Raw genomic sequence first — 15,855 nt, forward strand, 5'->3', positions numbered from 1 at the left:
AATATCTGATTTCTGTATGTTAACAAACATCAGCCATTGCTGTGATACTTATGAATAAAAAGCAGTAAACATCTCAATTTTATGATTCATGTCATTTTTAACATGTGTGAGTATGCACACGGGCAACATGCATTTAAGATTGTTTTATTCTATTGAACAAAAAAGTATCACTTCATGATCCTTCAATTACTTATTCCAGAACAATCTCTATCAACAAAAAAATCATTCATTTATGTAGAAACTTAGCAGTCAATGAACATTCTTTTCAAGTACTGCCAACACTATTTTCAGAAACATGTTCCTTTGTTTTTCCTCAGCCATTAGCTTTAGTTACTTAAGAATAAGAATCAGGAATCTCAACACTGGAATCCTTGGCCTTTCATCTGTACCTGATACCATCACAGAAAACACTACTGCTTTCTGCCTGCTTAAAAAAATTTTTGCACCATCTCCAACAACCATTTTTGTTACTAAAACCTCTTTTTTCTCTTTTGGATAGAAGTACAAAAAATTTTTTTTTTCTTTCAATTGAAGGACAGCAGCAAGAAAAATAAATTCCAGGCCAAACATTTTTAACAAAAGTAGGAAAAACAGGAAGCTATCATGTGCATCTGGAGGGCATGTGCTTGCTCAATCGTAACTTGTGATCCCCATTTATTTTCTCCTCATATATCACCTTCTAATTTTTCCTTTGTCACTTTGAGGATCACCCACTAAGTTCTTTTTATGCTCCTCAACCATAAAAATATCAAAACAAGTGTTACAAAATGATTCTTTTCCTGTATTTGTACTTTTCCCTCGTCTGTTTTTTAAAAGAAAAAATATAGCTATATATTCTTACACGGGAACAAGCAAATCAGCCTTCCCCAATTCCTCTTGCTTTCTCCAGAATAGACTCCTTAATGCTTCAAAATATTTATTTGTGTGATAGAGGCAGTTTTAACTGAGATAAAAACATTCTTAACATAGGAATATAACTGAAAACATATAAAAGTTGTCTATAATGATTTCCTTTGTGGAACTTTTAGTGCTATTTTACTTTAAGCTATCATTTTCCCTACTGGCACAGAAGCAATATTTTCTTCATTCATGAAAGGATGTAATAAGTACTGCTTCCACATATCTTTCATAAACAAAAAAATTAGAAAGAAAAAAATGTTACTGTTAATTTTTTTATTTGTGTACCTGCATTATTAGTCTTTGATAGTTTGTTAAACAATATCTAATACAACTTGGCAAACAGAAGAGCTCACATGGACTGCATACAAGATCCAAAATAAATCAATTAACTTTTTACAACTGGCATTTATAGTTTTTTTTTTTTTTTTTTTTTTTTTTTTTTTTTAAGAGAAGCTAAGCACTAGTAAGAGGTACTGAGATTATTAAACTACAGATCAATGAATTCACACCAGAGGTTCACTTCCTCTCAAACATAACACATCTGGAGAAGATACGGGCATGGCAGCAGGAACCTGCAGTACCATGCGTGGTAGCCTAACAAGAGGGCAGAGCCCAGGCAAGAACCTAAGTTTCTCCAATACCCCAACGTATTTGGGCAGTCAGAGGCCCGGCTATGCCAAGCTCCTCGCTCTGTTAGTTTTTGTTGTAGCAAAGCAGGACACACAAATCTTTCAAGAGTGGGGCAGTTACACTAGCTTGCTCTTTGCATGACGCTAGATCAGCAGGTCAGTGTCAATCAGTGTCACTGAAAAACATGAGACAGTCAGAAAGCCTTTGTATTTAAACATTTAAGTACTGTTTCTCTCCTTCAGGACAAAAAAAGGATAGTATTTTCAAGATAATGTATAGACTCATGTGATCATCTAGGTCCATGAGACAACATTTTCTTTCAAGCTGGGTATTCTGACAGTTCTCAAAAGGTGAGCACAAAACGGTATCTCTACTAATTTTGAGATAAAGATTAGGCGACCATACAGAATTGTCCCATTCGATGCAGGAGAGCACAGAGTACTTCTATACCTGGAATTTAAGCATGATTTCGATATACCTAGCTAGAATTTACAAATATGGTAACACTGCTTTCAATAAGACAGTACGGCGTCAGCATAACCACAAGGCAGGCGAAGCCAGTACAAAAGTCCATATGGCCTTAAGTCAGAGCAGAAGGATGCACAGGAGGCAAGCTCTGCCACAAGGGTGAGTAGGTGGACGGTTTGCAAGACAGGGCACTTGGTCCCAGGACTCTCAGAGCTGAAGACCACAGGGAGGTTGGAGTTCAGACCTGCTGCATGGTACGCAGTTGCTACGAGCACAATGCAGAGAAACAAGCCATTTCCTGCATCTGCCTATAAACTACTATGGAACATGACGATCGTTCTCTTCTAGAGAGGGGCTGATCATAATTGCCCGACATCAGATTATGTCATCATCTTTCCCAGTAACCGGCAACTCAGCAGAGGAACATGAAGTGTTTACAACCAGGAATTGAAACAAACTCAATTGAACTTCTGGAACTAAAAGCACAGCAAAACACTCCAACTCCTACAAGTACATTTTGTCAGCCAAACCTTTTTTTTTTAATGGATGTATTTTTATTTTTACACAATTTGTCATGCAACTGAATCATGCCAAATACCTACATCGCCTATATTTCAGTTAAGATAAGGTTGGCAATGTATTTTTTGAAGTTACTTCCTCAATATCAAAAGCAGATGTTTTTATAAATTATCAGGCTGGGCTTGGGGAAAAAAAAAAAGAAAAAAGAACTCTCATATATTAACCCAAGGATTAAATTTAACTACTTGTACACATCTGCACGTACATCTGATCCACGATTTCAGGTTTTTTGCAATCTAAAAGAAATAGCCCATCCTGTGTACTACATGGATTATGCTCCAATTATCAACTTATTCTCAAAGAATTTTCACTGCGCTGTACTGTACTCTGCTTGTTTTCAGTAAAAATCTTGCTGCTTCATGTACTGCGATGATCTTTATAATACCATATGCCATACTCAGAATTTGGTTCCACCAGAAACCTTCTTTCAGGCTGATTCCTAGACTAGAGACTTTAGCTCAAGGACAACAGCAGTCTACCTGATAATTTCATTCTTTCATTTGAAATCCTTAAAAATGCAGGAATAACGGCTAAACATTGAGTTGAAATACAATAAACCTTCGACACATTCTTAAAAATAATGGTAACTACATGCAATATGCAAGCACCATATCAAGCTTTATCTGGAAGACCATACTGATTCAGTATTAAGCTTCATGAAGTTTATCAGCCAATTACATTTTTCTCTATCAATCATTATTTGCATATGGTTTAAATTGGAAATAGTCTAATGTAACCCATACATTTACCTCAAGCAAAGATTTTTTGGCATTGCATTCTAAAATTTCAGTTTGCATCGTTATTAAATAGCTTGCATATGCTAATCAATTTCAATTGTAATGTGCAGTTTTAAAGGTCTATATTTTTCAGTGTTTATGTCATCAAAGTCACTGCAAAAAAATATGAAGCTCCACAAAATTCTGGAATATACTTGTTTTTCAAAGTTTATCTGTAATAGTACAACTTTGATAAAGAGTCAAATGAAAAGTGCGCAGCTACTTTCCACTTGACTTCATGCTTAAAACTAAAGTGTTTTCGGCTGAACAGACGTGGCGATGGAACTAAGTGGCTGAAACGTGCAGCTTCTGGTCATTTTATGGAAATTCCACAAGTCATTTCCTTTGCTAAACCTCTCCCACAGAAATCGGACATACGATACTGATAGCTCCACTTTCATCAGTCCACTCAGTTCTCTAAAAGAAGCTCAAGTAAAAAAATCTCTATAACCTATAAAAGCAGAGAAGTCCTGAGGCAATCTTAGAGAAACGTAAACAGAAATGCAACACAAGTCTATTTTAAGAATATTTTATAAATTAAGACTCCTTGAGCTTTCCTACTATCTATATCAGGGAATTATTATTCATTCTCCTTCCACAGAAGAAGGCAACTGAGGCAAAATATTCATACATAGCAAATCACTGAAGGAGTTCTAGACCTTTTTTTGACTAAATCCTGTGAAATTCTAACTACTTGAATGGAACCCAACATTAAGCTTAACTATCAAACAACTTATTTTCAACACATTAACCTGTTCACCCTATTTAGCTGATACTAGGTGCATTCCAAGGCCCAGAGCTTAATGAACAGAGTAGAACAGATAGACTGTTCTTATGTCTGCCTTTCACTGAACAAAAGGGTAATTTGAGAGCACTTTTTGTTCATGAGCTGAGGAACAGCTTGTGAGATATTAGAAATGCAAGGACAGAACCAAAGGGCTCCTCAAAAAAACATCCAAACCTTCTGTCACCCAAAAGATCACTTAATCATATCAAGAACAGTCAAGAGTGGTGTGTTGACAAAAAAAGCATGCATTTAACTTCTTATGGAAGAAAAAAAAAAAAAAAAAACTTCCTATAGATTCATATTGAGATTTGAAACAAAGTTCTCCAAGATAGACCTTATTTCATCTGGAAAACATTTTATATCTGCAGTTGATACTGTTTCACTCTCAAAAGTACATGTAAAATTGCATACAAATACATCACCAGCGATAAAACTAGTCATAGCTATAGTTGCTTGTGGTCTCTGTGCACAGCAGAAGATTTATCTTTGAAAACATGAACTTCTAGGGAGGATGCCTGTTTGCTTCCCTTCTGCTTCTTAATCTTCAAAACTAAGCTAAATATTTAAGTAATCGTGTATACTTGCAGGATTCAGTCTACTATATTGTGGGAGTAAAGCATTAGCTTGCTCCAAGTAATTTTCTTCAATCAAAATATTTCAGTAATTATTTCACATCACCTTTGATTCAAGACAGAGGCTGTGGCTTTGTTTTTTAATTATCTAAAATTATCACGTTGTAATATAAAAGTCAGATTATCATGGAACAATAAGAAAGGATGATTAAACCTCAGTTAAAAAAATAAAACCAAGGAAAAGAAAACCCTGCCTGAAGTGACTAGGCAGACAGTTTAGGGCATTTACATAAACAAGCAAATAAACAAGGATGAGATCAAAGGAAACCTTGATTTCTCTCCCCCAGCAAATACACTCATTTAGTCCTTTAACAGAAGTCAAGTTAATCTGTAAAACGCACAAAGTGTTAAGTCTTCCCTAATTCCAATACCTTTGCAATTTTCAAACTTTTACCTTATATTCTTTATTTAAAAGCAAAAAATGAATACCAAACACCTACAAAAGCAAAATATTCAAAACAAGCAACTATTCACCTATTCTGATTACCTGTCTTTTGTGCTACTAACAATCTCCATGTTACTTAGCTTAGAGACACAAAGGGGGAACTTGCCCATCAGGAATTGTCACAGCTTGGTCTTTTCCTATTCTACAGCAGACAAGGCTAACACAAGGTAATTATTCCCCCTGCTAGACCGGAAAAATCTGTCTATCACAGACAAGTACCAGCTTCCTGACAGAACTTCTACAGCTCTTAAAAAGCAACATACCTTAGAGAAAGAGAGGAGGGCTCCAGGACAAGAGAAGCAACTTTGAGCTGGTATTGCTGATACTTCCCATCCTTCTTTGCTTTCTTAGTCTACCATTCGGGGCTTAACAGAAACTGAGAAAGGGCATCAAAAAGCGTATTGAAGACAACAGAGAGCCATAATGCTTTGTCTAGAGAATGTTTTAAGAAAATGAACTACTCAAAGCAATGTGTTTAGAAGATAAAATGGCCACCTTACAGACTCGGGCAGTTTGGGCTCTGGCGCATTACAGCACTCCAATGAGCTAACCAACCTGTTTAGACCAGGACTAAGCTAGTCCTGTACCTGTTCAATAGCAACAAAACAGCCTTACAACAATTCTCTGGAAAGGCTTGAGACACTGAAAGCTTTGGAGCATGCTTTCTGCAGATGAACATTTTAAAAGCTATTCCTTAAAAAGGACACTTAAAGAAAGAAGTAGGCAGGCCAAAGGGATCTTCGATGCTGAAGTAGAAATGACCCTACATAAACAAAAAAAGGAGAAGAAAATACCAGAATTAGCACAAAACTATCCTGCCCTTTAAAAAAATTAGAAAAGAAAATCAATTTCTTCTTGAAAAACAACAACTAAAAGGCAATATAGTATTTTCAAACAATAGCTAAAGAGTTTATAAAACTTCCATTAGAAATCTACATTGCTTGCAGTCAGTGGCAGCCCCCTCTCTTTGCTTCTAACTCCTGAAACAGTACATTGAGACACAAAATTTATTTTTGTATCAGCACTTAACATTTTTCCTAATTAAACTTCAAGATATTTTTCATAGCCCGTTTCAATTTCCACCATGTTTTTCAGTGAGCAGTTTCAACTAAATACATGTATCACTGGAAACCCAAGGGCACATAGCTAGTCTATTATAACCTTATCTGCTGCTCCATTAACTACATTCTCCTCCCCCAAGGTGTCTGTTCATTCAAAGCAGTACCAAGCAGAACTTGTAGTACCAGTTACCAAGTATAACTTTCTGTCTGCTGGCACAGGGCCTCTAGCAGAAGTGCAGGAAAAAAAAGTCTGGAAAACAAGACAGTGCTCACTTTCCTCAGAAGGCACCTTGTTCGCCTACTCCTTTGCTGTTCCCGGAGTGGACAAATCAATAGGTCTTGTAAATAATAAATTCTATAAACCAGATGCTTTTGTCAGAGGCAGGAATCTTACTCTTTTCTTAGAGTATTCTGACAAATAAGTTTTAAAAGATTTATTATGAAGACTTTATTATCCTTGATCCCCAAGAATGTTTCCACTTGTTTTTTAAATTTAAGTAATATCTCACCTCCTACCCAAGGACTGTAAAAAAAGATATAGCAGCCACATAGTTTGCAAAGAAGTGAAATTGTAAATTATAAACAGGTATGTGGAAGAAGGCAGTACTTTGATTTTGCCATATTAATGGAAATTGACATCTTGCTCAAGAGTTTTTGATAAACAGTTTTGACAAAATATTTTGGCCGCAAGCTTCCCATACAAATTAAGAAAAAGTAAAGCGAAGTCTCACTCTAACTTCCAGGAACTCAGAATACTACCAGGAAATAACCTTCTAAAGCTTCCTAAAATGGCTATGCACATTAGGCAGGGATGCAGCACTGTTTTTCAGCTCTGACTGTTTTTGTGTCTTCTTTGGGACAGCTTCGCAGTTCAAAGATCATATGCTTCATTATCCCTTCCTCTTACAATATTTCACTATGAGCTTCTCAGATTGTTTAACAACTATGAGGAAATTAGTAATTTAAGGAAATATTAATGGAATGCAAGGACCAAGGGATGAACTCTTGTTATCTTCACTAATACAACTTAGATATCAAGCCATTTCTTTGATCATTACACCTTAGAATAAACCAGAATAAACGGTATAAAGGCTGCTCATTAGGGCCAAGCAGAGATTCTGCTTGTAAGAAACAATCTATAAATAATAGCAAAAAAAACCTGAAAAAATTATACTATGAGTTTTAAGAGTGGAAGCAGGCAGTCATGATTAATTGTGTATTCCATCTGGCAATAATTTAATTACACTGAGTAAAACTACTAAGCTTTCAGAAAAGCTTACTTAATTTACTAGATAATCTACAATAATTTCCTTATATGGCTGGAGAGAAATCACTGCAGTATGCTTTGAAGCCAGAAGATAAATGGCCTTTGAAGCACAAGTCACTGCTACTAACTGGAATAATAAAAGCCTTGCATCACCAGTTTTTACAGAATGCTTTATATGAGGGTACTGCATTTTCTCCTGAATGTGGTACATCAAATCAGAAAAGGTGTTCCTTGAATCTATGTAGATTAACAATGCATGTTACGGGGAGATGGAAAAAAACAAAAGAACTAAAAGGTCTTTTAGTCCTAAAAATGCTCTATTAAATACCAGATTAAAAAAAAAAAAAAGAAAAGAAAAGAGGAGGAAGGGAAGGAGGAAGGGAAACAAACTTGAGCTTGTATGCTCTAGGTAAAAACAAAAACATGTCTGTCAACATATGAAGATATCAGAGAACAGTATACTAAAAAGGTGAAATACCAGACATAGTTTGGCTATGAGCTCTGCGTGCCAAATCTAAGCTTGAAGTTTTAGTGAATTCCTTTAAATATGACCAATCTTGTGTCACCATTTAGAACTTTTTTATTACTTGACTAATATGGTGGCTATGACTAGGCCTCACTATGCAGGGAACACGCCTCACAACTTTTTGGTAGATTTAACTGGTTACAAAAGCACTTCTTAAAATTTGGTACAACTCTTTACATTAATTAGGCGATATAATTCTCATGATATATTTTTCTCCACAGCAGGCAGCAACAGAAATATTTTTTATTTATTATTCTGCAAGCATAAAGAGGATTTTTTTTTTTGAAGAGTGGTTATTCCTTTCAGACTTTTAATCATATTTTGTCCTTTGAAGTAAACAGAATATATGATATTTGCTACTTTTTTAATACTGAAAAGGGTCAACTTGGGCATCCAGACAGGAGCAAGGTCTAATTCAGAATCCTAACATACTAGGGTTACAAATAAAACTCACATCCACCAACTGCTTATGGTCTGAATGCCAGGGACATGCTAACTGGAACCAGCATGATGAACTGCCTGGATTAACAAAATCCAATCCTGAGAGAGTACATCTATTTATATTTTTTACTAAAATACACCAGAATTCAAATCAATTATAGTTTTGGTCTTCCACAAGCACTGGAACGGGTATCATCTCTTCCAACTTGTCCCAGAAGTCAGAGAAGCGATAAAGCAGAGTATCTCCCATGACCAAGTGCTCAGTCTACCTGTCAACTTCATGGCTGTGCTTCCTTTGACAAACCTAGTTAATATAACATAGCATGGAGGGATTGGAGCATCTCTCACACAGAGGCTGCGAGACCTGGGATTGTTTATCCTAGAGAAGAGAAGACTGAGGGGGATCCCTAAGAGAAGGGAGGGTGTAAAGAAGACAGAGCCAGACTCTTCTCAGTGGTGCCCAGCGACAGGATAAGAGGCAAAGGGCACAAATTCACAGGAAGTTCTTCTGAACACAGGAAAAGACTTTTCCCACAATGAGGGTGGTTGAACACTGGAACAGACTGCCCAGAGAGGTGGTAGAGCCTCCATCCTTGGAGATGCTCAAAACCTGACAGAAGACAGTCCTGCGCAACCTGCTCTAGCTGACCCTGCTTGAGCACAGGGGTTGGACCAGACAGTCTCCAGAGGTCCCTTCCAACACCAACTATTCTGTGATTCAATGCAGTTTTATATATATCCATTAAGAAATAATGCCAGGAAAACACACACCCATTCTTTCACAGAACTTGGTTTTTAAAATCGTGGACTAATACATGAACTAGAATCTCTAACTGCTCAAACTCAGCTTTCTCCTTCAGAATATGTGAAATACATCAGTCATTCTGAATCTACCATTGCTACTTCTCTTATATCTTGTCACAGTTCACAAAAAATAGCAGGAATCCAAATACCATTAAGAAAACAAAACAAACAACAAAACCCACAATGACATACTGCTATCAGCAGTCATCGTATTTACTGGAAAATTTCAAAACAAACTAGTCCTTCTGGCTCAAACTGTCCTATTCTAAACCTTACAGTCACATTAGTCCCAATTCTAAATCTAAATCTAACCAAGATTAGGAACAAATCAGAACTATATCTGCAGAACACAGCAAGAGCTGTTTCCAATGCAACATTCTACTTTGGCCAAAACTGCACTCTTCTTTTTTTTTTTTTTTTTTTTTTTTTTTTGAACATTGCCCAAAATTGTAACATTTTTCTGAAAATGTTTCTTCAACACTTTAGAGGATATTGACCAAAACATTAAGAGATTATTTTACATTTCCAGAAAAGCTCTAAACATTCAGAGGGTTAACTGTATTTCCCACAGTTTATGAGGAACGGGCAAATAATGGCTTCTAGAGATGTTCATGTACAAACTATCACCAAATCTGGCCATTTTAATTATTTATCTTACTTTACCTATTTACTTGTAATGAAATTTTTGTATCTTGTATTTATAAATTCCATATTTAGAGAATCATTTTGCCTAACAATCAAATGGGCATTTTTCTCAAGTTTCTTCCAAGTTTTCTACTGTAATACTGTGAATTCTGCAGTCTCCGGGAAGTTACTTAGCCTGGGACCATGAAATAATTTCATTAATTGCTTTTACTGCCTAGAACATTTTCCACATGTAAATAGTATAAATCTACATATAAGCTTTTAACTTTTTAAAACTTCAGTGAAGTATGCACTTAAACTTGGAAAATTGCTTGTATGTATTTTAAACCCACACATACATACTAAGGAAAAACATTCATTCAGCTTTCTAGGAATCAGAGTATAGATACAAAAAAACTTAAGTTTTGTTGTAGTTCACACATTTTCATCCATAAAACAAAGACTAACAAAAAGAACCAAGTAACTTCTAAAGTTTGCACTTTCTAAATTATTAATACTGCTTTTGATGTTAAAAAAGAAAAATGAAAAAAACCAGCAACAAATGCCATTAACTATTGCTATTAGAGCAAAACAGGTCCAAGTCTGGCACAAAGAGCATAACTCAATGATTAGGATGACTTCTTTATCATTCAGAAACACACATGTGGATAAAGTTCAGAGTTCGCCACAGACATAAAAGAAGTAATTTTTACCACCAGAGTTCAAGCAGATTCATTAATAAAACTACAATTATCCACATCACTAGAAAAGTCAGACTATAGAGATTCCACTGTTGGGAAAATATTTTTAATTCTGGCAGTTTATGAAATTTTATATCTTACTGCCGCCTCTGGCAATTCCTGCCGGTGATGCTTACCTGGCAGTACTCCAAACTAAAGATAACAGTAAATGAGGCTAGTGCAATCCCTAGTTTTCTCCTACTCATTAATTTTTTCCCTCCTCACAATCCAAAGGTCACAAAAATCAACACAGTTTAATTAGATTACCTTCCTTTTTTCTGCATATGCAGCATACCTTAAAATATTCACAGATTTAAGCTATGTTTGCTTATCATTAATCGTATCAAAACAATTCTGGTATATTTTGGATGATGTAAGGATTTCAATCTCTAGGAAATTAAATATTAGTTGAATCTTACCTAGAACATTTCCTGCAGGTACTTCTTCAAGATCTTCAAGTTCTCTTCCCATGAGCAAATAGAGATTCTCCAATGTACAGCAAGTCATATGAGGCACTAATGGCAGATCATCTGCAGCAGAACACTGGGATGACAGCTACACAGAGTAAAACAACCGGTGTTGGACACTGATCACTTAGTAGTGACAAAACCTCTTCCTGAAAAACTCCTTGCATTCCAAAACTAAGGAATACATCCTAAAGCATTTTCATTTCAAAAATTAATGTTCAAAACTAACAAAAACTCCTTCTTTCCTTCCAAAAACCCTATTTTGTGAGAAAGGAGGAAATGTTATTACGAATATAAGAATGCCTTCTTTGTTAATTTTTAGCTCTTAATCTTACTCTTAGCTCCTATTCATTGTTACTGGTAAAACAAATTTTTAAAATAATTTTGTAAGTAATGGATGAACTTCCACAATCACTATCTCGAAACATTTAAGACCATTTACACAATACCATTATGCTCCCTCCTGTTCTCCAAAGGCAATTATTTTTTCTACACAAGGTTTTCTCTGTATTGAAGTGCACAGGTGCTGGATTTACTGGTAATTGTTTTGGCAATATTAAGGTTTGTAATGACTTTATTGGTACAATCAGCTGAATCTTCAGAAGCAGAATGTATCTCCATAGTCACAAACTTGAACCTTACTTTGAAACAAGATACAAGAATTTACTTTTTAGCAGGTAGAGTTCTGAGAAAAAAAGGGAGTCTGTAGTAGGACATAAAATCTTGAAGAAATTTTTATTGGGCTGAAGAAGTTTCACACTGTTTTCAAAATTTCAGCCCAAATTTTATTTATACAGCGTAAGGAAGTAATAATAAACAACAAAGTAAGAGATGCTTCACCACATGCCTTGCTAACAAACTCCGCTTTTAAGTAAGTGGCATCTGCTTTGGGGTACTTAGATTCAACTATTATGGTCTAAAATACTTCAAAAATACCAAACAATATCAAATCTAACTTCAGCTGAAGTCAGCCGCAACTTAAAACAACCAAAAAAAACAGCACTCCGAATCAATTCACAGATATATGACAGCTTAATGACATGTTTAAAAATAAGCAAAGGCCAAGCAATTGCATTCAGCTCAAAAAATGTTTTCTACAAGAATACACTGATGTAGGATATATTTCAGGACTGCCTCCCACTTACTCCAATAGGTGCTTGGTATGTACCTTCTGTTTTTCCAGAAGAGAAAAAACTGGGAGAATCCTTATGCAATATCTATGTAGAAAGGTTTAAAGTCAAACTTTTCTAATATAAATCAAACCATTTATGCGGGAAAAAAAATGTAATGTTTCACTGATGTTACCTAGAACCAAGTAAAGCAGTAATAGTAACTGCTTGAAAAATAAGAAACTGAATTTTTGTTCAATACGAAACAATCTTGACACAGCTTATCTATGCATTTAGCTCTTTAAAAAAAATCCACTGATTTATCTAAAAAAAATTAAAAATCTGGAAAAAGTAGTAGGCTTTTCCCTCAGCACTTCAAAAACTTCTTACACGCTATTCAGGGAACATATTTCTGGAAACAGTCTATTCTAATAAGAAAACAAGACAGGGCACAGTTTCCCACTGAGAGATGACAATCCACTGGCAGTGTGGAGGGACTCATTCCAGTCAGCAAAACATCTTTGCCTCTAAACAAAGACCACACACCAGACATTTGAAATTCTTGAGACTCATCATTTTTGCTGCTTATTTTGGGAGTTTCAAGCTCAGAAAGAATAGAGATGTTGAGAGGTTTAAGAGGTGCCTGTTAACTGAAAAGTTACGGAGCTGTTCATCTTCACAGAAGCTGAAATAACTGCTTTTAATAGCATACTAAGCACAACATGTCCAAACAGGTTTTAGGGCACCATTTCCACATTTTGTGATGAAGGTAAAATCATGTATGCATATGTATAATATTTGTCAACATATTCAGTCATCTTAAATAATTACACTAAGTGCATACTTTTTAACACCACGAATCACAGATAACTAATGTCCACTAAAATGGACCTAAGCTGGCAAAGTATGGAAGCAGAAAACTGAAAGATTCATCAAAATCGAGACTACTGTGATCCTGTAAGACAGTGACTGATGGCTTCCACCCTCTCAACAATTTAGCATAAAATAACAGATTTCAGAAACTCCATTGAAGCAAACTTTGTAATACCTAATGAGAATTGTAGAGCTGCCAAACCTGAAACTTCTTGCTACAGAGCATACATAAAACCCCCCAAACTTCTCTGACAGATGGTAACCGTATCAGAGCAATGTTTATTTATCCTGTGCTCAGATCTTAGCACAACTCCTGTGCCTGGGGATGTGTGTCAGTATTCTATTATGAATTAATTATTTTCACTGCAAATTACTGGGTTTTGCAAATAGCTGAAAGTGATAGATAAGTTCTGAAGCATGTCGTGTATGCTTACATACATTTAGGCACTTTAGGTCTGTCTTTTGATAAAAATCTATGCAAGGTTTTAAGTCTTATCTACTTTTAATCAGAGTGAAAATCAGTTGGTGTGTACACATTTAACCAACACTTTTCACAGAACAGCAGAAAACAGAATATCCTCTGCCAAACTTGATATTGTATGCAGACAAGTTATGATCCTTAAATTTTAAGGCGCAATAAATGGTCTATTCCTCTTAATAAAAAAGATCTACAAAGGCTTGACATCTTCAGACAGAAAGAAACTATAAACAAGGTCTGTTCCTTCTTTAAAACAGTAACTTCATTTTTAAAATAAACTAAACAAAACCTTTTAATGATTAATTTCATAAATTACTTTGATGCTTTTGGAAATTTTTTACTTGAACTTCTTTATGAGTGAAAAGCATGTAAAAAATAAGTCATCAGAGTTTCAAAAGAATCTCAAGTTATCATAACATTTCACTGTCACCTCTTACCTTATGCAAAGCCTCAGCAGGATCATATTTTGGTCCTAAAACAAAGATCTTTTGCCCTCTTTGCACTACGCCACTGAACACTCTAGCAAAAGCAATGAAAGACTCCTTGTTGTCTGCTTCCTGTTTCATAGCTTTTGAGGTCATGATCTCTGTTTGATTGTTGAGCTGTTGCTCTTCACCTAGTCAAAGTTAGAAGAATACAGGAAATATAAAAACAATTTCTGCATCACCATCTAAAGAAAAAATTAAACACATTGTAGCCTATCATGACTGATGATTCTTTAAAAGACAGTAAGAAACCCCCATTATAACTTAATACCCACCCCGTATCTTATACACTGTTTTTGTACTAGTTATTTGGATAGGTTTTTTGTTTGTTTTTTAATGAAACAGGTATTCTGATAAAAGCTTAGAGGAATTAGTTAAATTGGCAGAGTTTCATATGCTAGTAACAGGGTCAGAAGAAGGGTCCAACAGGAAAGTAAACAAACCTGAATTTTTCTACCCAATACACAAGGGGGGGGGGAAAATCATTCTGCCTTCCTACATAGAATAAAGTTAAATTTTTCAGCAAAGCATCTCTTCCAGGCACCATCTCACTTCAGTAGCTGAAGGTACTGAGACCAAAAACATCCTCAGGCCATACAAACAGGTAGCCTTGGCACTATTACAGTACTTATAAACTATCAGCTTTGTTGTAAATGCCTCCTGACTATTTCAGTCAAACAATTTGTCAATACAAACAATAGTCAAAAAATTTCAGTCTCATTTATTTTCTGGACTAACTTTTTTGGACTGGAGTGTGGATGATTCTTTGTAAGGTATACAGCTCCGTAATCAGTCCCTTGATGACATCTAGCTTCTACTAGGTATTTAAAGGTACTGTCTAGTGAGAAGAATAGATAGCAGAGCATCATATACCTTTTGTGTCACCAGTGCTCACTTCAGATGTATTTTCACTTGGGGGCTTTTCTGACAGCTCTTTTCCTTGATTTGCTGCCAATTTTTCTACGTGTCTTCGTCTCGCAATTTCACGCCGCTGAGCTATTTCTTCTTGAGTCAAAGGCCTAAATTGTATTTTAAAATATTAACATTTGGAAGTGTCATTTTTAAAAATAAATTAAATCACAATAATTAGAATATTTCATCTGGCATATGTAAAAGCTTACACCTTTTGTCCCCACAACATAGTTTATTTCAGCTGGCTAAAAATACATACAAACTCATTCCTCTACCACATTTAGGAAGAGTCTACTATGCAAAACTTCTGTTTATTTTGTTAAAATAAATCCACAGTTTCTCCCACTGACCTGTGAATTTTCACTTTTTCATTAAAGATCCAACCCAGTTTAAAAAACTGCTTTGCTGTCATGTCCAGAATCTTAGTCTGAGCATTAGAATCACAGCTAAGACTAAATGTACAATGTACTAATCTAGACTTACCTATATACCAACCTAGTCAGAAAAACTACCAGAAGATTTTTTTTTTCCTTCTTCCAAATTCAAATGGATCAAAATATTCTAATTTTAGATTACTTGTGGTATTTTTTCTATTCTAATGCAGTTTTTAAGGCACGCATTCAAATGCAGGCAAAAGACTTGGCTTGCTATAGCTGCCTTCCCATAAAATGAATAACCTCATAAAAAACAAAAGGACCAAGACAATAAACAAACAAAAGACCAAGACAATGAAAAAGAGAATTTCGATATTCTGATGCAATTTTCATCTCACCACCGGTGAGCCCTATCTTAAAACAAACTATTAAACCAAAAAAGTGTTTTAACATAAGATTTAAAGCAAAAAGACAAGA

At 35.3% G+C, this 15,855-nt stretch overlaps 1 protein-coding gene across 2 annotated transcripts in view; it reads right to left on the bottom strand.

Moving 5' to 3' along the window:
- EFL1 (elongation factor like GTPase 1) overlaps nt 1–15,855 on the bottom strand; it is a 93,053-nt gene that overhangs the window by 50,486 nt on the left and 26,712 nt on the right. For both annotated transcript variants that reach the window (XM_026121292.2, XM_026121293.2), the window contains exons 13-15: nt 14,966–15,111; nt 14,045–14,223; nt 11,100–11,235 (exon numbers count right to left, since the gene is read on the bottom strand). In XM_026121292.2, coding sequence (XP_025977077.2) covers nt 11,100–11,235; nt 14,045–14,223; nt 14,966–15,111 — 461 coding nt within the window. The remainder of the gene's footprint in view (nt 1–11,099; nt 11,236–14,044; nt 14,224–14,965; nt 15,112–15,855) is intronic.

This window comes from Dromaius novaehollandiae, chromosome 10, assembly GCF_036370855.1.
Source record: "Dromaius novaehollandiae isolate bDroNov1 chromosome 10, bDroNov1.hap1, whole genome shotgun sequence".
NCBI lineage: Eukaryota > Metazoa > Chordata > Aves > Casuariiformes > Dromaiidae > Dromaius > Dromaius novaehollandiae.